Source organism: Mytilus californianus, unplaced genomic scaffold (genome assembly GCF_021869535.1).
Source record: "Mytilus californianus isolate M0D057914Y unplaced genomic scaffold, xbMytCali1.0.p SCAF_2, whole genome shotgun sequence".
Taxonomy (NCBI): domain Eukaryota; kingdom Metazoa; phylum Mollusca; class Bivalvia; order Mytilida; family Mytilidae; genus Mytilus; species Mytilus californianus.
The window spans coordinates 110,186,875-110,212,086 of record NW_026262668.1 but is presented as its reverse complement, the minus strand read 5'-3'; the positions used below and the strand labels follow the sequence as shown (position 1 = coordinate 110,212,086).

General features: G+C 32.8%; 1 protein-coding gene across 1 annotated transcript in view; it reads left to right on the top strand.

The window, feature by feature from the left end:
* LOC127728583 (protein OS-9-like) overlaps positions 1 to 24,290 on the top strand; it is a 46,471-nt gene extending 22,181 nt beyond the window's left edge. Inside the window, exons 10-16 of the mRNA XM_052236100.1 lie at positions 1,942 to 2,075; positions 2,505 to 2,629; positions 14,830 to 14,935; positions 17,550 to 17,639; positions 20,777 to 20,929; positions 21,816 to 21,934; positions 22,428 to 24,290. Coding sequence (XP_052092060.1) covers positions 1,942 to 2,075; positions 2,505 to 2,629; positions 14,830 to 14,935; positions 17,550 to 17,639; positions 20,777 to 20,929; positions 21,816 to 21,934; positions 22,428 to 22,526 — 826 coding nt within the window. The 3' untranslated portion in view covers positions 22,527 to 24,290. The remainder of the gene's footprint in view (positions 1 to 1,941; positions 2,076 to 2,504; positions 2,630 to 14,829; positions 14,936 to 17,549; positions 17,640 to 20,776; positions 20,930 to 21,815; positions 21,935 to 22,427) is intronic.
* The last annotated feature ends 922 nt before the right edge of the window (positions 24,291 to 25,212 follow it).

The window sequence follows — 25,212 nt, the reverse complement described above, 5'->3', positions numbered from 1 at the left end:
ACTGGCTTCTCTTACAGTTTTGAAAAAATGCTTTTTATAAGACATTTCCATATTGAAGCTAATGGCAGTGGCACATAAGAAATGGGAAAAGATTTTTTATGCCCCCATGTAGCAGAGGGGGCATTAAGTTTTACCCTTGTCCTTCCATATGTACGTCCTAAAGTTGGTTTCCGTTCTCTAACTTTAGTTTGCCTCAACCAAATGTTATGAAACTTATACACAATGCTTATTACTACAAAACACAGATCAAGTTTGAATTTTGGTGGCGTCACTTTAACTGTTCTAGAGTGATGCCCCTTTACAAATGGAAACATTGCTGAATTTTTCACTTCCGTTCTCTAACTTTTGCCTCAACCAAATGTTATGAAACTTATACACAATACTTATTACCACAAAACTCAAATCAAGTACAAATTAGGGTATTGTCACTTTTATGTTCTTCAGTTATATGCCTTTATAACTTTATATGATATGCAAGCAGGGGCATCATCTGTGTCCAATGGACATATTCCCCATTTAATTTCTTTATTTAAGGCATAATGAAAGAAGAAAGTTAATTTTGGGTAAAGAAAACAGATAATTGAGACTATTTATAATTTTGTAAATGTAAAGGAAAAAAAACTTGAAAATGCTTACCCTGCATGTGTCTCATTCATTTGACTATCCCATTCAGTCCATATATTCTAGCTATAACACTGATGTCTATGTGCTGTTTAATTTCAAGCTTTAATCTGATAATAAATAGATTTATAAATGAATAAATGTTCATTAGAGTACATGTGTCATAAAAAGGGATATTTTTATGCTGTCCCGCCGTAGCGGAGGGGGCATTAAGTTTTACCCTTGTCCGTTTGTACAAACGAACGTACGTACGTACTTACGTCCCAAAATTGGTTTCTGTTCTCTAACTTTAGTTTGCCTCAACCAAATGTTATGAAACTTATACACAATCCTTATTACCACAAAACACAGATCAAGTTTGAATTTTGGTGGTGTCACTTTTACCGTTCTAGAGTTATGCCCCTTTACAAATGGAAAATTGCTGAATTTATCGGTTCCATTCTCTAACTTTAGTTTGCCTCAACCAAATGTTATGAAACTTATACACAATGCTTATTACCACAAAACACAGATCAAGTTTGAATTTTGGTGGGGTCACTTTAACCGTTCTAGAGTTATGCCTCTTTATAAATGGAAAAATTGCAAAATTTTTATTTTCTTCTAAATATCAAGTAATTTTTATTAAAATTGGAGTTATCTTCCTTTGTCCATGATTATAATTGAATCAACTACATTCAATGATTTATACAATGCAATGTTTAATTTTGACCTCCACTGATAAAACACAGATCAAGCTGAATTTGGGTAGTGTCAATTTAACAATTATTGAGTTATGCCCCTTTATAACTCGAAAGATTGCAAAATTTTTAGTTTCCATTCTGTAACTTAAGTTTGCCCCAACCAAACATTATGTAACCTATACACAATATTCATTACCACAAAACTAAGATCAAGTACAAATTTTTTGTTTCCGTTTTCTAACTTTAGTGCCTCAACCAAATGATATGAAACTTATACACAATGCTTATTACTACATATAATACAGATTAAGTACGAAATTTGGTGGCAACACTTTTACCATTCTTGCTGAATTTTAAGTTTCTGTTCTCTACTTAAGTTAGCCTCAACCAAATGTTATGAGACTTGCACACAATGCTTATTACCGCAAAACTCAGATCAAGTTCAAATTTGGGTAGCGTCACTTTTACCGTTCTTCAGTTATGTCCCTATATAACTATATGATATGCAAGCGGGGGCATCATCTGTGGACACATGTGGACACTATCCACATTTATTTTTCATTTTAAATTGGGATTTCTAAGAATTTTGTTGAAATAATATTTTATTGTCTCTCTTTTTTCTTTAAAAATTGTAATTTAGAAGCAAACCAAAAGATAAGTCAAAATCCTTGGTGTCAGAAGTTGTTGAAGAGATGGACCAAACAGATAAAACAGAAGATATGGATGATCTCCTTGATGAAGATGACAATTCCTTGATTGAAGAATTTGATAAAGGTTTGTTTTATGTGTTTTTATTGCCAAAATATTCTGTCATTTTATACATAAGTGTCTGTACAAACAATATTAAATCATTGAGTCTGCCAAATGGTCCACAAAACCTCCTTCCAAATTAATATCATTTTTTTATCAGCATAAAAACTGGACTGTAAAGTAACTGTGAAAGTAACTACTAAAGGGGTGGTGTCAATCAGATTTAATACTTAAATAAGAATACATATAATTCCAGTTCATCAGAACTATGCAGGAAATATCAAACTCTTAACTGTCAGGTACCAAAAAATATCACAAAGATTTAGAAAAAGATAAGAATTAGAGGAGTGCATTAATTTACTTATTATATTTTGAATGCAGATAAGGAAAGGTTTTCTATTTTCACATTATGAATGTTTGCAAAATATTTTTATGTTGAATGTACACTTATAGGATTAAAGGACACAAAATTTACAGATTTGAAGACTAGGCTTGAGAAAAACAAAGCATCTTTATCAGATTTACAAAGTCAAGTTAAAGAAGCCATGGAGCAAGAAATGGATAGTATTATCGAGGAGGTATGAATCTGAAATACATCACTGGTTTCGTCAACTGTGTCATTTATTAAAGGAAGATATTTTGAGCCATTTAAATTATACCCCTGCTTTAAAAAAGTGGGGGTATACTGTTTTACCTCTGTCTGTACGTCCGTCAATCCATCCGTCCATCCGTCCCATGAATATTTTTCGTCGCATCTTTCTCAGGAACTACATCATAAGGATTTCTGAAATTTGGTTTCAGGGTTTATATAAGTCAGCTATACTGTGTGATGCGTTTTAAGATTCATCACTCAACAACTTTCTGTATACCGAACACTCTCATATTTTTATACGACCGCAAAAAAATTTTTGCGTCATATAATGCGATGATGTCAATATCATCCGAAGCATGGCTTCCAAAACGGTCATATATTCCGGACTTGACCGAAATTTATATAAAAAGTCTGGCTGCTCTCAGCCTCAAACGGTCAAATATCATAGGTTTGCCACTTTTTGTTATTCAAGGCATTTTCATAAAACGGTCATTTCACTTTTTTTACCAACTATCGATCGGTAAAATGTCCGTTTGGGCATTATAGTTTATAATTGTGGCAATCTATTTCACAAAGATATTTCGGTCATATTTGGGTTTAATTAAACAGATGCAGCATATTTCATACTTTGAAGTGTCTCAGTTAGTCTAATCCTCTGGGTACACAAATGCACGGCTTGGTACATCAATAAAAAGTAGAAAAAAAATTGTTCTTTTATTTAAAAAACAACAAGCTGTCAAACAATTATCCCTTCAATAAGTAATATTGAAGCCATAAATCATTCACTGATTACAGGTCATTATCTTTGATGAGAGACCTTAGCTTGTCTTAATCAATAGAATTGATGATGCATAACAATGAACATAAAGGTGATCAGGTAAACGAGGTCAAACATGTAAGCGTGTATGGAACAACATCCTATTTAATTACGCTTTGTAGATATTATTGTAAATGACCATTCAGTTTTAAAAAAATTTCCTTAGATTTTAAAATAATTCTTCAAATAAGAATATTTATAAATGAATTCGAATATGTATGATATTCATTATTATATTTAAAAACACTGTACATCGTGTTAAATACTGGGGTACGCTAAAGGGTATTCAAAGTTATTTTCTTACATTTCAGCGGGTTACATCTAATTAATTTAGTCTAAAAGATTGAAATTATAAGAAATACGTTAATAAATATGATTTAATGAAAAATTTGAAAAGGTTTTAAACGAATAATCGTCAGAACCACGTTGTTTGAACTAGTACACGTGTGCGCATGTGTCTATTGTCCGCTGGTCGGAAATTTAATTATGCATCCTAATTCTTCAATAATGCTAAAATTATCATTGATTCCTTTATCTAACGTTCATTTCGAGTATTTTCTTGAAGAAATAACTTGAAAAGGCTACTTAACTCAATCGTAAACTTACACGGATATTATGTATCCGTCTCTGATCCGTGATTTACCATTGTCAAGTCAACATCCGGCATTAGGAAAATGTGATTTTAAAAACAAAAGTAAAGCTATTGACAGCGTTATTTTGCACAAATAAAGAGTCTAAAGCGGAATTAGTACGCTGATGTTGCACACTTCGAATGCTGCACTTTCAATTTAACACTTTACGTCAGAACATAGAATTTATATCAAAGTAAAGTTTAACATTGTTTTAATGTCAATCATTGGTTATATCATATATGATGGCCAACTGATTATCATAGTTGCCTAATTTACTAAGTCTAAAGGGATTTAAAATCGGGATAAGATATGAAATGTCCGGCTGGCTCAACAAAATTTTGAAAGCCCTGGTCCGAAGACACATTTTGTTTCCGGACAATAACTTTAGTTATAATGTATGGATTTCTAAGAAATTTAACAAGAAGGTTCAATACCACAACAGGAAGGTTGGGATTGATTTTGGGGGTTATGGTACCAACAGGTTAGGAATGAGGGGCCAAAAAGAGGCCAAAAAGAAGCATTTTTGTAGTTTCCAGACAATAACTTGTATGTAAGTGTATGGATCTCTCTGAAATTGTACCACAAGGTTCCATATCACAAAGTGAAGGCTGGGATTGAGTTTGAGGGTAATTGCCCCAAACGTTCAGGAATAAAGGGCAAAAAAGGGGCCAAAAACAAGCATTTTTCTAGTTTCCAAGCAATAACTTGTGTTTAAGTGTATGTATCTCTCTATCTCTCTAAAATTGTACTACAAGGTTCCATACCACAAAGGGAATGCTGGGATTGAGTTTGGGGGTAATTACTCCAAGGGGGGGGGGGGGGGGGGGGGTTCCAAAACTTTGGGGGGATTTTTTTTTTCAAATTTTTTTGGGGGTGCATATATTTTTTCTTGAAAATTTTTGAAATTTCAAATAATTGCACAGTATTGCGCAATAGCAAAATCTTCAATTGCACACTATTGTGCAATAGCAAGAAATCTTCAATTGCACAGTATTGCACAATAGCACAGTATTGCGCAATAACAAGAAATCTTCAATTGCACAGTATTGAGCAATAGCACAGTATTGCGCAATAGCAAGAAATCCTCAATTGCACAGTATTGCGCAATAGCAAGAAATCTTCAATTGCACAGTATTGCACAATAGCAAGAAATCTTCAATTGCGCAATAGCACAGTATTGCGCAACAACACAGTATTGCACAATAGCAAGAAATCTTCAATTGCATAGTATTGCGCAATAGCAAGAAATCTTCAATTGAAAATAAATACAAATCTTTTTACCAATTTCAATGGGTTTAATTTAAAGTCTTTAATTTTTGGGGGTTCTAACCAGGGCTTCCAAAAAATACTTGAGCCAGCTGGACATTTTATGTCTTATCCCGATTTTAATCCCTTAAGACTTAATAACAAAAGGCAATTATGGACCATGGTAATCAGTTGGTCATCATATAACCAATGATTGACATTAAAAAACGAATATTAAACTTTACTTTGATATAAACTCTATGTTCTGACGTAAAATGTTAAATTGACAGTGCATCATTCGAAGTGTGCAACATCAGCGTACTAATATCTGCCTTAGACTCTTTATTTGTGCAAAATAATGTTGTCAAAAACTTTACTCTCGTTTTTAAAAAGCACATTTCCTAATACCAGATGTTGACTTGACAATAGTAAGATCGACCAGAAACAGATACATGAAATCCGTGTACGTTTACTAAGCACGATTAAGTTTAAGAAGCTCTTTCCATGTTATTTCTTCAAGAAATTACTCGAAATGAACGTTAGATAAAGGTATCAATGATAATTTTATCATTTTTATACGACCGCAAAAATTGAAAATTTTTTGGTCGTATATTGGTATGACGTTGACGTTGGCGTCGTCGTCGTCGTCGTCGTCGTCGTCGTCGTCTGGCGTCGTCCGGCGTCGTCCGAAGACACATTGGTTTTCGCACTCTAACTTTAGTTTAAGTGAATGGATCTCCATGAAATTTTACCATAAGGTTCAATACCACGAAAGGAAGGTGGGGATTGATTTTGGGGGTTATGGTACCAACAGTTAAGGAATTAGGGGCCAAAAAGGGGCCAAAAATAAGCATTTTTGTAACTTCCAGACAATAACTTGTGTGTAAGTGTATGGATCTCTCTGACATTGTACCACAAGGTTCCATATCACAAAGGGAAGGCTGTAATTGATTTTGGGGGTAATTGCCTCAAAATTTTAGGAATTAGGGGCCAAAAAAGGGGCAAAAAACAAGCATTTTTCTAGTTTCATGACAATAACTTGTGTGTAAGTGTTTGGATATTTCTGAAATTGTACTACAAGGTTCCATATCACAAAGGGAAAGCTGGAATTGAGTTTGGGGGTAATTGCCCGAAATAAATAGGAATTGGGGGCCAAAAAGGGGCCAAAAATAAGCATTTTTCTAGTTTCCAGACAATAACTTGTGTTCAAGTGTATGGATCTCTCTGAAATTGTACTGCAAGGTACCATACCACAAAGGGATGGCTGGGATTGAGTTTGGGGGTGATGAATCATAAGGGGGTTCAAAAAATTTGGGGGGGGGGATTTTTTTTTTTTTTTTTTTTTTCTTTTTTTCCTTTTTTTTTTCTTTTAAAATTTTCCATTTTAAGTTGGGTATTTCTGATTAATATTTAAAAGCAAATAATAATGATATGGTAGGAGATACACACCAAACAGGATGTGTAAATTATTATATAATAAGTATTGTGCAATAGCAAGAAATTTTCAATTGCACAGTATTGCACAATTGCAAGAAATCTTCAATTGCACAGTATTGCGCAATAGCAAGAAATCTTCAATTGCACAGTATTGCGCAATAGCAAGAAATATCCAATAGCACAATATTGCGCAATAGCAAGAAATTGTCAATTGTACAGTATTGCACAATAGCAAGAAATATTCAATTGCACAGTATTGTGCAAAAGAAGATACTTCGTATAAATTGCTTATTTCTTGATCAATTTCGATGGGGTTTTATTCTTGAATTCTTGGGGTTCTTTAATATGTTGAATCTAACCGTGTATTAAGTTTTTGGATTTTGGGCCCCGTTTTTAAATTGGTCCACATTGAGGTCCAAAGGGTCCAAAATGTAACTTTGTTTGATTTCATCAAAAATTGAATTATTGGGGTTCTTTGATATGCCGAATCTAACCGTGTATTTAGATTCTTAATTTTTGGTTCCGTTTTCAAATTGGTCTACATTAAGGTCAAAAGGGTCCAAAATTAAACTTAGTTTGATTTTAACAAAAATTGAATTTTTAGGGTACTTTGATATGCTGAATCTAAACATGTATTATGATTTTTGATTATGGGCCCAGTTTTCAAGTTGGTCCAAATCGGGGTCCAAAATTAAACTTTGTTTGATTTCAACAAAAATTGAATATATGGGGTTCTTTGATATGCTGAATCTAACCATGTATTTAGATTTTTGATTTTTGGGCCCCGTTATCAACTTTGTCCACATTGAGGTCAAAAGGGTCCAAAATTAAACTTTGTTTGATTTCATCAAAAATTGAATTCTTGGGGTTCTTTGATATGCTGAATCTAACCATGTATTTAGATTTTTTATTTGTGGACCCGCTATCAAATTGGTTCATATTGAGGTCAAAAGGGTCCAAAATTAAACTTTGTTTGATTTTAACAAAAATTGAATTCTTGGGTTTCTTTGATATGCTGAATCTAAACATGTGTTTAGATTTTTGATTATGGGCCCAGTTTTCAAGTTGGTCCAAGTTGGGGTCCAAAATTAAACTTTGTTTGATTTCAACAAAAATTGAATATATGGGGTTCTTTGATATGCTGAATCTAAACATGTATTTAGATTTTAGATTTTTGGCCCAGTTTTCAAGTTGGTCCAAATTGGGGTCCAAAATTAAACTTTGTTTGATTTCAACAAAAATTGAATATATGGGGTTCTTTGATATGCTGAATCTTACCATGTATTTAGATTTTTTATTTGTGGGCCCGCTATCAAATTGGTTCATATTGAGGTCAAAAGGGTCCAAAATTAAACTTTGTTTGATTTTAACAAAAATTGAATTCTTGGGTTTCTTTGATATGCTGAATCTAAACATGTGTTTAGATTTTTGATTATGGGCCCAGTTTTCAAGTTGGTCCAAGTTGGGGTCCAAAATTAAACTTTGTTTGATTTCAACAAAAATTGAATATATGGGGTTCTTTGATATGCTGAATCTAAACATGTATTTAGATTTTAGATTTTTGGCCCAGTTTTCAAGTTGGTCCAAATTGGGGTCCAAAATTAAACTTTGTTTGATTTCAACAAAAATTGAATATATGGGGTTCTTTGATATGCTGAATCTAACCATGTATTTAGATTTTTGATTGTTGGGCCCCGTTATCAACTTTGTCCACATTGAGGTCAAAAGGGTCCAAAATTAAACTTTGTTTGATTTCATCAAAAATTGAATTCTTGGGGTTTTTTGATATGCTGAATCTAACCATGTATTTAGATTTTTTATTTGTGGACCCGCTATCAAATTGGTTCATATTGAGGTCAAAAGGGTCCAAAATTAAACTTTGTTTGATTTTAACAAAAATTGAATTCTTGGGTTTCTTTGATATGCTGAATCTAAACATGTGTTTAGATTTTTGATTATGGGCCCAGTTTTCAAGTTGGTCCAAGTTGGGGTCCAAAATTAAACTTTGTTTGATTTCAACAAAAATTGAATATATGGGGTTCTTTGATATGCTGAATCTAAACATGTATTTAGATTTTAGATTTTTGGCCCAGTTTTCAAGTTGGTCCAAATTGGGGTCCAAAATTAAACTTTGTTTGATTTCAACAAAAATTGAATATATGGGGTTCTTTGATATGCTGAATCTTACCATGTATTTAGATTTTTTATTTGTGGGCCCGCTATCAAATTGGTTCATATTGAGGTCAAAAGGGTCCAAAATTAAACTTTGTTTGATTTCATCAAAAATTGAATTATTGGGGTTCTTTGATATGCCAAATCTAACCGTGTATTTAGATTTTTAATTTTGGGTCCCGTTTTTTAAATTGGTCTACATTAAGGTCCAAAGGGTCCAAAATTAAACTTAGTTTGATTTTAACAAAAATTGAATTTTTGGGGTTCTTTGATATGCTGAATCTAAACATGTGTTTAGATTTTTGATTATGGGACCAGTTTTCAAGTTGGTCCAAGTTGGGGTCCAAAATTAAACTTTGTTTGATTTCAACAAAAATTGAATATATGGGGTTCTTTGATATGCTGAATCTAAACATGTATTTAGATTTTAGATTTTTGGCCCAGTTTTCAAGTTGGTCCAAATCGGGGTCCAAAATTAAACTTTGTTTGATTTCAACAAAAATTGAATATATGGGGTTCTTTGATATGCTGAATCTTACCATGTATTTAGATTTTTTATTTTGTGGGCCTGCTATCAAATTGGTTCATATTGAGGTCAAAAGGGTCCAAAATTAAACTTTGTTTGATTTCATCAAAAATTGAATTATTGGGGTTCTTTGATATGCCAAATCTAACCGTGTTTTTAGATTTTTAATTTTGGGTCCCGTTTTTTAAATTGGTCTACATTAAGGTCCAAAGGGTCCAAAATTAAACTTAGTTTGATTTTAACAAAAATTGAATTCTTGGGGTACTTTGATATGCTGAATCTAAACATGTGTTTAGATTTTTGATTATGGGACCAGTTTTCAAGTTTGTCCAAGTTGGGGTCCAAAATTAAACTTTGTTTGATTTCAACAAAAATTGAATATATGGGGTTCTTTGATATGCTGAATCTAACCATGTATTTTGATTTTGGACATTGGACCATAATAGGTAAATTAAAAAAATTGAAGTTCTTAGACCACATTCTTTCTGTGTCAGAAACCTATGCTGTGTCAAATATTTAATCACAATCCAAATTCAGAGCTGTATCAAGCTTGAATGTTGTGTCCATACTTGCCCCAACTGTTCAGGGTTCGACCTCTGCGGTCGTATCAAGCTGCGCCCAGCGAAGCATTTTATTGAAGAATTAGGATGCATAATTAAATTTCCCACCTTGTGCACATGCGCACTCATGTACTAGTTCAAACAACGTGGTTCTGATGATTTTTTGTTTAAAACCTTTTTAAATTTTTCATCAAATCATATTTATAAACGTATTTCTGACAATTTTAATCTTTCTGAATAAATTAATTAGATGCAAACTGCTTCAATGTAAGAAAATAACTTTGAATAGACTGATCAATGTCCGGTACAAAATAGTTTACCTGTCGCCTGAACAGGTAAATTTCAGCTGTCCGACAACTAATTAACCTTGATTAAAATGATAAGGTATTAAAGTAGGGTTTGTTTTGATAGTACTTAATCATCATGTCACTTTTATGAATGGAAATATGTGACTGTTTAAGGCAAAAGGTCGGCACCGACCGTGCGAGGGCTTTATAGCCAGTCAAGGTCGTTAAAAACTCCCATCATCAATCAAAAAGATTGAACTTCCAATTTTTTATACGACAGCAAAAAATGCGGTCGTATATTGGTATGACGTTGGTGTCGTCGTTTTGAAGACACATTGGTTTTTGCACAATAACTTTAGTTTAAGTTAATGGATCTCTATGAAATTTTACCATAAGGTCCAATACCACAAAAGGAAGCTTGGGAATGATTTTGGGGGTTATGGTACCAACAGTTAAGGAATTAGGGGCCAAAAATAAGCATTTTTGTAACTTATAGACAATAACTTGTGTTTAAGTGTATGGATCTCTCTGAAATTATACCACAAGTTTCCATACCACAAAGGGATGGTTAGGATTGGCTTTTGGGGGTTATTGGTCAAAACTTTTAGGAATTAGGGGCAAAAAAAGGGAAAAAAACAAGGGTTTCCTGGTTAATGGACAATTTATAAGCAGTGTAAGGAAGGTAATCCAAAAACAAAATTGTACAATGTTGTACAATGTTGGATTACCTCCCTTACACTGCTATAAAATTATCTTTTTAAGACTTTTATGATGTATTTGAATTGGTAATTATGGTTGCAAACTCCATTGGAAATTTGAATTGAGATTATGACCATATCTTGAGGGAAAGAATTTTTTTTTTGGAAAGGAGGGGGGGGGGGGGGGGGGGGGGGGCAAATTTTTCTCATTTCAGATTTCAGAAAATAAAAAGAAAATTTCTTCAAATATTTTTTTTTTGCAAAATAAAGGGGGGGTCAATACGCAACAGCATGGTGTATTGCACAAAAGCAAAAAAAATGAATATAAATTCAAATCATATAACCAATTCTAAGTTCTTTGACTACAGTTATTCTGTGTCAGAAACCTATTATGTGTCAAATATTTAATTACAATCCAAATTCAGACCTGTATCAAGCACGAATATTGTGTCCATTTTCGCCTCAACTGTTCAGGGTTGGACCTCTGCGGTCGTATCCAGCTGCGCTCAGCGAAGCATTTTATTTTTGATTATGTTAAATGACCGTTTCTTAAGGAAGCCTTGAAAACTAAAAGTAGATGACTGTTTCATGCTTTTCCCAGGCGGACAATGTCCGGTAAATTTATAAATGTCCGGAATATATATGACCGTTTTGTAAAGCCTTGGTTCTAACCTTGTATTATTTTTTTGGATATTGAGCCCCATTTTTAAATTGGTCTACATTGAGGTCAAACGGGTCCAAAAATATAGTTTGTTTGATTTCATCAAAAACTGTATTATTGCGGCTGTATGATATGCTGAATCTTATTGTGCAGTTAGATTTTTTGTTTTGGGCCCTGTTTTCAAATTTGCCAATATTTAGGTTTGAAGGGTCCAAAATTAAACTTTGTTTGATTTCAACTAAAATTAGATATTTGGGTTTTTATGCCCCCGCCATAGTGGAGGGGGCATTAAGTTTTACCCTTGTCCGTCTGTACGTACGTCCGTACGTCCCAAAATTGGTTTCCGTTCTCTAACTTAAGTTTGCCTCAACCAAATGTTATGAAACTTATACACAATGCTTTTTACCACAGAACACAGATCAAGTTGAATTTTGGTGGCGTCACTTTAATCATTATCGAGTTATGCCCCTTTATAAATCGAAAAATTGCAAAATTTTTAGTTTCCGTTCTGTAACTTAAGTTTGCCCCAACCAAACATTATGAAACCTTTACACAATACTTATTACCACAAAACTCAGATCAAGTACAAATTTGGGTAGCGTCACTTTTATTGTTCTTGAGTTATGTCCCTTTATAATGTTGTATGCAAGCAGGCATCATCTGTGTCCATTGGGACACATTCTCCATTTATTTTTTATATGCTGAATCTAACCATGTTGTTAGATTTTAGATATCAGACCATTCTAGGTAAATTAAATGTCCCATTTCAAATTTTTAAGATCTTTGACCACATTTATTTTGTGTCAGAAACCTATATTATGTCAAAAATTTGATCACAATCCAAATTCAGACAGTATCAAGCTTGAATTTTGTGTCCAAACTTGCCCCAAATGTTCAGGGTTCGATCTCTGCGGTGGTATCAGGCTGCGCTCAGCAAAGCATTTTATTACACTATTAAAATTATCCAGTTGCGGCGGGGGTATCATCAGTGAGCAGTAGCTTGCAGTTTCACTTGTTTTTACAGGTTTGCCAAATGTTAAAAAAATATCTTTTTAAAGCTGGAATACCAGTGCACAGCCACTGAAAATAGATCATAAGTGTTCTGCAGTCAGACGTGTATTTTTACCATCTTCACTAACGGCAAAAGCATGTTTAGTAACCACTCTACTCCATCCATCAGTCTGTCTGAATAACCGTGGGTAGAAAAGTTTTTTTTTGCTTCTATGAAAGGTTATGATTTAATATTTGGTTTGCATCTTGTTTATGTAGAGGTATAGTGTGTAAGCAATTTTTAGCTCACCGGGCCCGAAGGGGCTTATGCCATCACTTGGCTCCGTCGTCGTCAACGTAAACTATTTTTAGAATCTTCTCCTATGAAACTACTAAGAAAAATACCTTCAGACTTTAACTGAATGTTCCTAAGGGTATCTAGTTTATAAATTGTATCCGAAGTTTTGATCCATCACCAAACATGGCCCCCATGGCTAAAAATAGAACCCAGGGGTCAAATGCAGTTTTTGGCTTATATCTCAAAAACTAAAGCATTTAGAGCAAATCTGACGGGTATAAATATTTTATAGGCCTATCTATCAGCCATAAATTTTTTTTAGACGAACCGAACAACCCATTGTTGGGTTGCTGCCACTAAATTGGTAATTTTAAGGAAATTTTGCAGTTTTTGGTGATTATCTTGAATATTATTGAAGATAAAGATAAACAGTTAACTACAAAAAAGTTTATATGACCAAAATTGTCAATTGACCTCTTAAGGAGTTATTGCCTTTTAAAAACAATTTTTCACACTTTGTTCATCTAGTTAGCTTACCTTACTTTAAAAAATCTTCTGCTTTGAAACTGCTGAATTTTTTTTAGCCAAACTAGAGCTGAATGAGTTTCAGAGTATCTAGTTTAAATTTTGTATTTTATTTCCTTGCACGTCAAGAAACATAGCCACTATGGCTATAATGGAACATAGGGGTAAAATGCTTTTTTTTGCTTTTGAAGAAAATATGACAGATAGAAAGAACATTTAAATGGCAATTTTTAGCCACTCATTAATAAATATTGAAAAGCAAAAATAATCATTGATGAAAGATTTTCAGCAAAAAGTTACAGGTGAGTGATTCAGGCTCTTGAGAGCCTCTTGTTACTTCTTTCATGAAGCCACTCCCTGTTTGCTGATAGTTTAAAATTTTATAACACTCATTGTACCAAGATAATTTTCTTAAAACTGTTCTTGGCTTTTATGGAAGGAAATGATTTTATATTTGGTCTCATCAAATGTTGAGTTGTAGCATGTAAGCAATTTTTGTCTCGTGGAGGGGTGGGGGTCAACAATGTATTAGTTTGTGATTAGGTCAGTTTATGGGGAACCACTAGTGGTTGGTCAATTATATTTGGCATGCAGTTGTATGAGCATTGGCACCTCATTTCCATGGATATTATGCTCTGCACCCTCAGTTATGGTCTATTGACTTTGAAACTTTTGCATAGTTTACATGAATTAGTTCGTGATTAGGTCAGTTTATGCGGAACAGTTAGTGGTTAGATGTAGGTCAATTATATTTGGTATGCAGATGTTTTAGCATTTCACATCTCATTCCCATGGAGATTATTTGGCTTAGCCCCTTTGCTCATGGTCTTGAATTTGAATGTTTGGCATAGTTTTGCATGTTTAGTTTATGATTACATCAGTTTAAGATGAACCACTAATGTTAAGTCAATGATATTTGGTATCCATTTGTATAAGCATTTGCAATTCTCTTTTACATGTTAAAAAATATTGCCATTTTAATTTCCACATTTGCATAATACTATCAAAATTACAAAAAAAAGACATATCTCTGAGTAAACAGTTTATTACATCTGCCAGGAGAGACAGTCAGACATAAACCAATATACCCAATCCTTTAAATTCATTTTCTTATCTTGCTGTCATCTGTTATTTCACAGTCAGTATAATTACATGTATATGATAGGAAGTTTAAATGTTAGGAACACAAGGTAAATACTTAATCATGAATAATTAAGGTAGAAGATGGAACTTTTATTTTACCATACATTGTTGATAAGATTTATTGATTGATTGGTTATTACTTCCTTAACCTCTAGTGATCTGATATTTGACATTGTTTGTTTGATAATTTTAAAGGCTGAGGAAGAAGTGGGTGTAACCTTTGAAGAAAAGAAAAAGTCTTACAAGCATCTGACAGAATCACTAGAAAACCTTATAAAAAGATTAGATAATACACAAGAAGGTATATATGATAAGATTAGATAATGCATAGCATGCCATGACTGATACATGAATATTTATCTTGTGATTTGAGTTTGAAGTATACACACAGTCAGTCTTTGTAACTTGTTGATTTAATTGAAGAATACATACAGTGAGTCTTTGTAACTTGTTAATTTAACCCAAAGAGGTGCTGTGCTCCTTTTATATATATTATTTTACACAAGTGAATAAAAGTTATCATCTTTATAATGATAGATAATACAAAACATGCTGTTATGTAAAACTTGGTTTATGAGATATTTTCTTCCATTTTATGTCTGTCTGAAAAAAGACCTCAGATCCTTGTGTTTTTAAGACGTCATTAACTTTGTTATATCTTCATCTTTGTCACCAAACTTGTAATGAAGCATCTTCATGATCAGGAAATAGAATCTGACGAAAACAATTTTTGTCTTCCTTTGAGGAAGTTGAAAAAGCAAAACTTTGGCAGAGTCAGCAATGTATTAGTTTGTAATTAGGTCAGTTTACGGGGAACAATAGTAGGTCCATGATATTTTATATGCAGTTGTATTAGCATTGGCACATCTCATTTTCATGGAGATAATTTGACCCCGCCCCCTCAGTCATGGTCTACTGACCTTGAAACTTGCTTAGTTTACATGTATTAGTTTGTTATTAGACCAATTTATAGGGAACCACTAGTGGTAGGTCAATCATATTTGGCATGCAGTTGTATGAGCATTAGCACATCTTATTTCCATAGAAATTATTTTGCCCTGCCCGTCAGTTATAGTCATTCGACTTTGAAACTTTTGCATAGTTTACATGAATTAGTTGGTAATTAGGTCAGTTTATGGGGAACCATTAGTGGTAGGTCAAAGATATTTGGCGTGCAGATGTATTAGCTTTTTCACATCTCATTTCCGTAGCGGAGGGTAAGTGTTACCCATGTCCATCCGTCCCGTCTGTCTGTCCCGAACATCCCCAAAAATGGTTTCTGTTCTCTAACTTAAGTTTGTCAACCAAATATTATAAAACTTATACACAATGCATATTACCACAAAACACAGATCAAGTTCGAAATTGGGTGGTGTCAATTTTACCGTTCATGAGTTATGCCCCTTTATAAACATAAATGTTTCCATTCTCCAACTTTAGTTTGCCTCAACCAAATATTATAAAACTTATACACAATGCATATTACCACAAAATACAGATCAAGTTGGAAATTGGGGTAGCGTCAGTTTTTTCTGTTCATAAGTTATGCCCCTTTATAATCATAAAAATTGCTGAATTTTTCGCCTCAACCAAATGTTATAAAACATATATACAATGCATATTACCAGAAAATACAGAATAAGTTCAAATTGGGTGGCCTCACTTTTACGGTTTATGAGTTATGCCCATTTATAAACATAAAAATTGCTGAATTTTTCGTTTTCCTTTCTCTAACTTTAGTTTACCTCAACCAAATGTTATTAAACTTATACACTATGCTTATTACCACAAAACACAGATCAAGTTCGAAAATTGGGTGGCATCACTTTTACCGTTCTTGAGTTATGCCCCTTTATAAATGGAAAAATTGCTAAATCTGTTGTTTCTATTCTCTAACTTTAGTTTGCCTCAACCAAATGTTATGAAACTTTTACACAATGCTTATATTCACAAAACAGTCTTAACTACATGAATCCTGCATCTGTATGTGGAAGTTGACTCATGCATATTTACAAGCGGGGCATCTGTGGCCCATAGACACATTCTCCATTTATTTTAGCTCATCACCTTCTGTCATTGTCTAATGACTGAATATTTCACATAGTTTGTGATTAGATCAGTTTAAGATTAACCACCAATATTCAGTGAATGATAATTGTTATGCAGTTGTAAAAGCATTGGCATTTCTCATTTCCATGGAGGTTATTTGGCCCTTCACCTTCATTCATGGTTCATTGACTTTAAATGTTTTGCATAGTTTACATGTTTTACTATTACCATATTTAACATTTGCATTTAAATATCAAAATTACAAAAGGCAACACATATCTCTGAGTAAACAGTTAATATTTTTTTTTTTAAATTTGGCAGTCAACATTACACTTTCACACTGACAGCAGTAATTATATGCAGACAATTTGTTATATTTTTTTCTCAGTTTCATGGACCACCTGATTCCAAGAAAATATTTTTTGAATGATCAGTCAAACAGCCATTTGCAAGACTAAGTCAGTGTTTTATGTGGACCAAATCTTGATCCATATGTTTATAAAGTCAATAAGCAAGATTAAAAAGACAATTCCTAAACCTTATACCGGTAAATGATATCATAGTAAAGCATGGTGTGAAATATCACTTTGTAGTAAATTCCTGCAGGTATAACCATACTTTCAACTATGTTTATCATAACATTGAGTAATTGTTGAAGCAAAGAGAAAAAGTACATCAGAACTAGGGAATCAACTGAAGCCAAATACTTTTGTGTTGATTGAATATTTCACCTCTGAACTGAAACTGACAACTGACACACTTTTTTGTTCTGCTGGTGAGATAATCCTTCTATGTGTATCAGAAAGAGGATAAGATGGTATGTGGTAGTTCCTGTGTTTAAAACATCTGTACTGGCATTTTTTCAGAAATAGACAAGGTTGATAAACATATAGAAGAAGCCACTGATGATTTGACTGCATTGAAAGAGGAAACAGATATAAAAGAAAAAATTCAAGGTAATGCTTGACCAATCAAGCTGAAATTGACATTCATATTTCTACCTTTTTTATGATATTATGATGTAAGTAAAATTATGGCTTTCCTAAAAAAATAAAAACGTTTAGTGCTAATTCTTATAAGAAACAAGTTTTAAAGGAATTTATTTGCAAACCAGTAAATTCATATACCAGTAAAAGCAAAAATCTGATGCTTTGATATAAGTTTAGAGAAGGAAACTACGTTCCATAGAAAGAGTCAAATTTCTCAACCCATAGATATTGGTATTTATCAATGAATCCAAATTATGATGTCCCAATATCTTTATAGATAGATTTTGGTGAATTGGTTAATTATGGCCATTCAAAGTGTTTATATTTACAGAAAGAAGGGGCTCAATTTGTTTTGTAAATTTTGAGAAATACATTTTGTGACTGCAAAATTTCTAAAAGAATGGGTATTACTAGAATGCAATTGTGTACAGATGTTGTGCTTCATATGTAGAAAACAGGGGGGAAATATTTGTGGTAAAAACTAAATTTTTGTAAAAGATTATTTAAAATTTCCAGACAACTCCTTTTTATACGACCGCAAAAAAATTTTTGTGGTCGTATATTGGTATGACGTTGGCGTCGTCGTCGTCGTCGTCGTCCGAAGACACATTGGTTTTCGCACTCTAACTTTAGTTTAAGTGAATGGATCTCTATGAAATTTTACCACAAGGTTTAATACCACAAAAGGGGCAAAAAACAAGCATTTTTCTAGTTTCAGGACAATAACTTGTGTGTAAGTGTATGGATCTTTCTGAAATTGTACTACAAGGTTCCATATCACAAATGTAAAGCTGGGTTTGAGTTTGGGGGTAATTGCCCTAAACGTTTAGGAATTTGGGGCCAAAAAGGGGCCAAAAAACACATTTTTCTAGTTTCCAGACAATAACTTGTGTTCAAGTGTATGGATCTCTCTGAAATTGTACTGCAAGGTACCAGACCACAAAGGGAAGGCTGGGATTGAGTTTGGGGGTGATGAATCATAAGGGGGTTCAAAAAATTTGGGGGGGGGGGGATTTTTTTTTTTTTTCCTTTTTTTTCTTTTTTTCCTTTTTCTTTTCTTTTAAAATTTTCCATTTTAAGTTGGTTATTTCTGATTTATATTTAAAAGCAAGTAATAATGATATGGTAGGAGATACACACCAAACAGGATGTGTTAATTATTATATAATAAGTATTGTGCAATAGCAAGAAATTTTCAATTGCACAGTATTGCACAATAGCAAGAAATCTTCAATTGCACAGTATTGCGCAATAGCAAGAAATCTTCAATTGCACAGTATTGCGCAATAGCAAGAAATATCCAATAGCACAATATTGCGCAATAGCAAGAAATTGTCAATTGTACAGTATTGCGCAATAGCAAGAAATATTTAATTGCACAGTATTGTGCAAAAGAAGATACTTCATATAAATTGCTTATTTCTTGACCAATTTCAATGGGGTTTTATTCTTGAATTCTTGGGGTTCTTTAATATGCTGAATCTAACAGTGTATTTAGTTTTTGGATTTTGGGCCTCCTTTTTAAATTGGTCCACATTGAGGTCCAAAGGGTCCAAAATTAAACTTTGTTTGATTTCATCAAAAATTGAATTATTGGGGTTCTTTGATATGCCGAATCTAACCGTGTATTTAGATTCTTAATTTTTGGTTCCGTTTTCAAATTGGTCTACATTAAGGTCCAAAGGGTCCAAAATTAAACTTAGTTTGATTTTAACAAAAATTGAATTCTTAGGGTTCTTTGATATGCTGAATCTAAACATGTATTTAGATTTTTGATTATGGGCCCAGTTTTCAAGTTGGTCCAAATCGGGGTCCAAAATTAAACTTTGTTTGATTTCAACAAAAATTGAATATATGGGGTTCTTTGATATGCTGAATCTAACCATGTATTTAGATTTTTGATTTTTGGGCCCCGTTATCAACTTTGTCCACATTGAGGTCAAAAGGGTCCAAAATTAAAATTTGTCTAATTTCATCAAAAATTGAATTCTTGGGGTTCTTTGATATGCTGAATCTAACCATGTATTTAGATTTTGGATATTGGACCATAATAGGTGGATGTCCAATTTAAAATTTTTAAGTTCTTAGACCATATTCATTCTGTGTCAGAAACCTATGCTGTGTCAAATATTTAATCACAATCCAAATGCAAAGCTGTATCAAGCTTGAATGTTGTGTCCATACTTGCCCCAACTGTTCAGGGTTCGACCTCTGCGGTCATATCAAGCTGCGCCCTGCGGAGCATTTTATTGGTGCTAGATTTTCAATGAAAATTAATATATAGGTATAATATGCTATGCTGTTCCAAATTGATAGATTGTCAAAATTATTTATCAACCACATTTTTGAAATGGCCACCAAAATGCATAAAAGCAATTCAAGGCTATGTTGTTACCTATTTGATATCTACATAGAGCATGATATCCATCTACCATTTAAAAAAAAGGCAGCAAAATAGGTAAACATTCAAGTGCACAGATTTCAACTAAATTTATATTAGGGGGCATAGTGTTTCCTATCTGTGCATCTGTCTGTCAACCCATGTCAGTTTGAAGTTTTTGATCGAGATAGTTTACCATGAAGTTGTGGTCACATTAACTTGAAACTTAGTGTTTATTATGATGTGAAGTTTTAAAATATATGTCAAACTATGGTACACATGCTCATTATGAAGTATTTAAAAACAAATATTTATAAAATTAGGGTTTTGAGTCACATAGTGTCCTATTCTTTTTGGTGTCTTAACTGTCTGCTCCCATTTCCAATATAACCCTTGTCCGTCATTTTCTTATCTGTTGATGATTTGTTTCTTTGACTCGCAAAGAAAATGCTATTTTTCTAGTGCATACAGTCATTATTTTACTGAATTTTGTTTCAAGAATCCACAAGGATGGCGTTGCCATATGAATTACTTTTGTAGTTTGAACACCACATCAGTCAAATGGGAAAAGTGCTTTGTTATGATTGGTAACATTCTTTTTAAGTAATTCTTAGTGTTAAATTTCATTTTTGGAACAACTGACACCCAATTGAATGTAAAATCAAAATGTAGACCATTGTAAATTTTATGAAACTTAACTGACCCTATTTATTTGGTTTTTAAGGACCTGACAGTGATGATAGAGTAAAAGTTCGAGTCACACGAGTTAACAAGAAAGATTTACAGAAAACAGATGATAAAAAACAGACGTCAGAAATAGAAAATGTAGAAATTCAGATAAAAGATGAATTGGAAAAAGCAGGTTTAGATTTAGCAGGTAGAAAATTTGAAGGTTTTGTATAACTTTTTATTGGACCTCAACAAATTTGATGGGCAATATACTGGGGTGCCTTTGGTATCTACATCTATATGATGTGCACATTCACAGCCAGTTCAAAAAACTGATTTACGAGCAGCTACATAATGTGCACATGCATCTATGAGAGTCTTTCTCGCTCATGTTCCAAAGATCGTCATTTGACTGTTTTAATCAAGTTTTCAAGTTTAACTTCAAAATTCTCAGATACATAAAACATACAGTCACATAATATTGTTTAAGGATGCATCTTGTTGAGTATTACATCTTCTCCCCCAAAGTAAGTAACTTTATTCTTGAAATTTAGGCTTCATTGATTTACATTAAGTTATAATCCAAGTTCAGTCCTCAAATACTAAAATGAAAACCTGCAAAATATCAGTTGATAGATATAAGAAGATGTGGTATGGGTGCCAATGAGACAACTCTCCAAGTCGTAATTAATAAAAAGTAAACCATTATAGGGCAAAGTATGGCCTTCAACACGGAGCCTTGGCTCACACCGAATAGCAAGCTATAAAGGGCCCCAAAAATGACTTAGTGTAAAACAATTCAAACAGAAAAACCAACGGTCTAATCTATATGAAAAACGAGAAACACTTATGAACCACATCAACAAACGACAACCATTAAACAACAGGTTCCCGACTTAGGACAGGTGCAAACAAATGATATTCATTATTATTAAAATTCCTTATGATTTAAACTTTGCACATCCATATTGATTATCATTATGCAAAAATCATCACATTTTGCAATACTTCAATTTTTGGCCAAATATGGCCCTCAATGCAAATCCTACTTTGAAAAGTTTCTATTATTATTTATTATTACTTTATTTTTACAGGTGGCAAAGTACAAGTTAAAATAATAACAGCTGGTTATTATGACAAGAAAGGAGAACCAATTAAAACGTTATCAGCAGATGATTCAGATGCATTTAAAAATATGATAGTCTCTATACTGGTAAGTAGTGATATAGACTATTTCAGTTGTGAATTAAATAAGGACATTAGATTACGTACTTATTTTAGCAGAGGGCTTTCTAAATAATAAGACTTAGAAAGGAAAACCTGAAATCATTAAATATAAAGCTAACAATTAAAAATACAAAGAACTTGTTGATTCATGCTATTCTATCTGTTAGATGAACAATTAAGTAATGTGTGACAGTAACGTACAATTTGACACAAAACTTTTTGCAATGAAAGAGATACTCATTTGACTACAGCACACATTTAAAACTTTCAACTTTTCCAATTATCATGGAAACCAGTGAACATTTCCAAAAACCTCTGAGATCCCTACCAAAATAACTGGATAAATCCCTGGGATAGGATGGTAATAGTATTGACAAATACCTGGATTAACCCTAGGAGAGGATGGTAATAGAATTGACAAATACCTGGATTAACCCTGAGAGAGGATGGTAATACAATTGTTAAAATATTTATTTTAGGGAGGAGATCATGAAGCAGCGCAGGAAGCAAATAAATACCAAGAACAGGAAGACAATTACAGCTTTGTATGGCAAAATAAAGACAAGAAAACCTCATAATCTTATAATCCAGTTATCTAGTTATTGTTGGATATTATATACAATTTTTAGTGGTCTTATCTGTTAATTTTGTTATACAGAGTTTAAAGATTGGTTGTCTTTATTTTGTAGAAACTAGCTTAAAATTGACACTCATTGTTATTTTCAGTATTTTTTTTTTTAGTCGTGGGAATTTATTTTGTAGCGTGAAAGATCCAGCTTCAATTCTCTTGTTTAGCTTTTATTGTATATCCTGATTCAGTTTCAGAATTAATATGTTGTGGTTTAACTTTTAAATTTACAACAGTCGAAGATGTCTGGACAATTGCAAAGAATCAGTCTTTTTGGAAATAGTACTTATTTCTAAAATTACATAATAAATAAACTTTAAGATTCAATGATATTATGCTTTGCAAAATCTGCAGCATTTATTTATATAATTAGTGTAGAAATATACATCTATCCAACGGGTACATTCAATGGTGCTGATAGTCTTTGTCTACATTAGTCTAACTAAGTTTTATCATAATCACAAACCAGAGAAGTTTAAATATTTTTAGCTCACATGGCCCTATGAGCTTATGTCTTCCGTCGTCTGTCGTCGTAAACTATTTCAAGAATCTTCTCCTCTGAAACTACTGGGCCAAATACCTTCAAACTTTAACTGAATGTTTCTTAGGGTATCTAGTTTATAAATTGTATCCGAAGTTTTGATCCATCAACAAACCTGGATGCCATGGCTAAAAATAGAACATAGGGGTCAAATGCAGTTTTTGGCTTATATCTCAAAAACTAAAAGATTTAGAGCAAATCTGACATGGGGGTAAAAATGTTCAATAGGTCAAGATCTATCAGCCATGAAATTTTCAGACGAACCAAACAATCCATTGTTGGGTTGCTGCCACTAAATTGGTTTTTTTAAGAAATTTTGCAGTTTTTGGTTATTATCTTGAATATTATTGAAGATAAAGATAAACTGTAAACAGCAAAAATGTTCAGCAAAGTAAGATCTACAAAAAAGTTTATGACCAAAATTGTCAATTGACCCCCTTAAGGAGTTATTTTACACAATATGTTCATCATGTTTGCTAACATTTGAAAATCTTCTCTTCTGAATTTACTAGGCCTAATACTTCTAAACTTTAACTGAATGTTCCGTAGGGCAACTGGTTTATAAATTGTATCCGTAGTTTTGATCCATTAACAAACATGGCCGCTATGGCTAAAAATGGGACATAGGGGTCAAATGCAGTTTTTGGCTTTTATCTCAAAAACTATAGCAGTTAGAGCAAAAGTGACATGGAGTTAAAGTGATGAATAAGTCAAAATCTATCTTCTAAAACATTTTCAGACCAATTGGACCACCCATTGTAGGGTTGCTGTCCGAAATAGTTTATTTTTATGAAATTTTACTGTTTTTTGGTTATTATCTTTAGTATTATAATAGATAAAGAGAAAGTATAAATGGCAATAAATGTTCAGCTAAGTAAGATCTACAAAGTAGTCAATTGTCCCGTTAAGGAGTTATTGCCCTTAAAATGTTTTTTTTTTACATTTTTTGTGAAAGTCTAATTTCTTTTTCAAAAATCTTCTCTGAAACTACTTGGCCAAATACTTTTAAAAAAACTTTAATTGAATGTTCCTTAGGGTATTTAGTTTATAGATTGTTTTCGGGGATTTGATCCATTCAAAAACATGGGGCAGTTTCTAAAAATAGAACAAAGGGGTCAAATGAAGTTTTTGGCTTTCATCTCAAAAACTAAAGCAGTAAGAGCAAAACTGACATAGGTGAAAGTGTTAAACAGGTTTAGATCTACCTGTCAAGTAATCTTCAGACCAATAGGACAACTTATTGTCGGGTTAATGTCCAGAAATAGTGAATTTTTAGGAAATTTTACAGTTTTGGGTTATGTATTATCTTTAACATTATTATAGAAAGAGAGAAAGTGTAAATGACAAAATTGTTCAGCAAAGTAAGATCTACAAATAAGTCCAATGCCTGAAACTGAAATTACAAGTGAGCGATATCATGCTCTCATGAGCCTCTTGTTTACTTTTGAATTAGCTATTTGTTCAGAATATGAAGAATCTATTGATTTTGATAATGAAATAGTTTATATGCTGGATAAGTAAGTTAGTAAATTTGTTCAATATTGAATCAAAATAGACTCAAGATCACATATATAAGTCTTTTATGTGGGATTGGTTCTTTGATTGTTGTAAAAAGATAAACTGCAATTTAACTGCTAAAATTGTTAATCGACTGCTGTGTATTTTGCCTTTTTTGCCATTATCTCGAAAACTGTAGTAGCTAGATGAAAATTGATAATTTTGCAGTAATGATCAGCAGGAGAAGATCTATCGACCCTGGAAAATTCAGAAAAAATTGAAAGCCATTTTGGAATTATGGCCCCTGAAATATCATATATTGGAGAAGTTCACTGTTTTTGAGTATTATCTTGGAAAACTACAGTAGGTAGATTGAAATTTTGAATTCATAAAATTATCAGGAAAACAAAATCTATCTACCGGTACTTTGAAAATCACACATCCCATTGACCATTTCAGTGAAATAACTTTTAAAATCACTACTATAGTAGATAACCCTAAACTAGATAGGACTTACTGTTATAAGCTCAAAAATTAATCCACCTAGTAATATTCTGTGATATTTGATTTTAGAATGATAGCTGTAGATATCTATGCT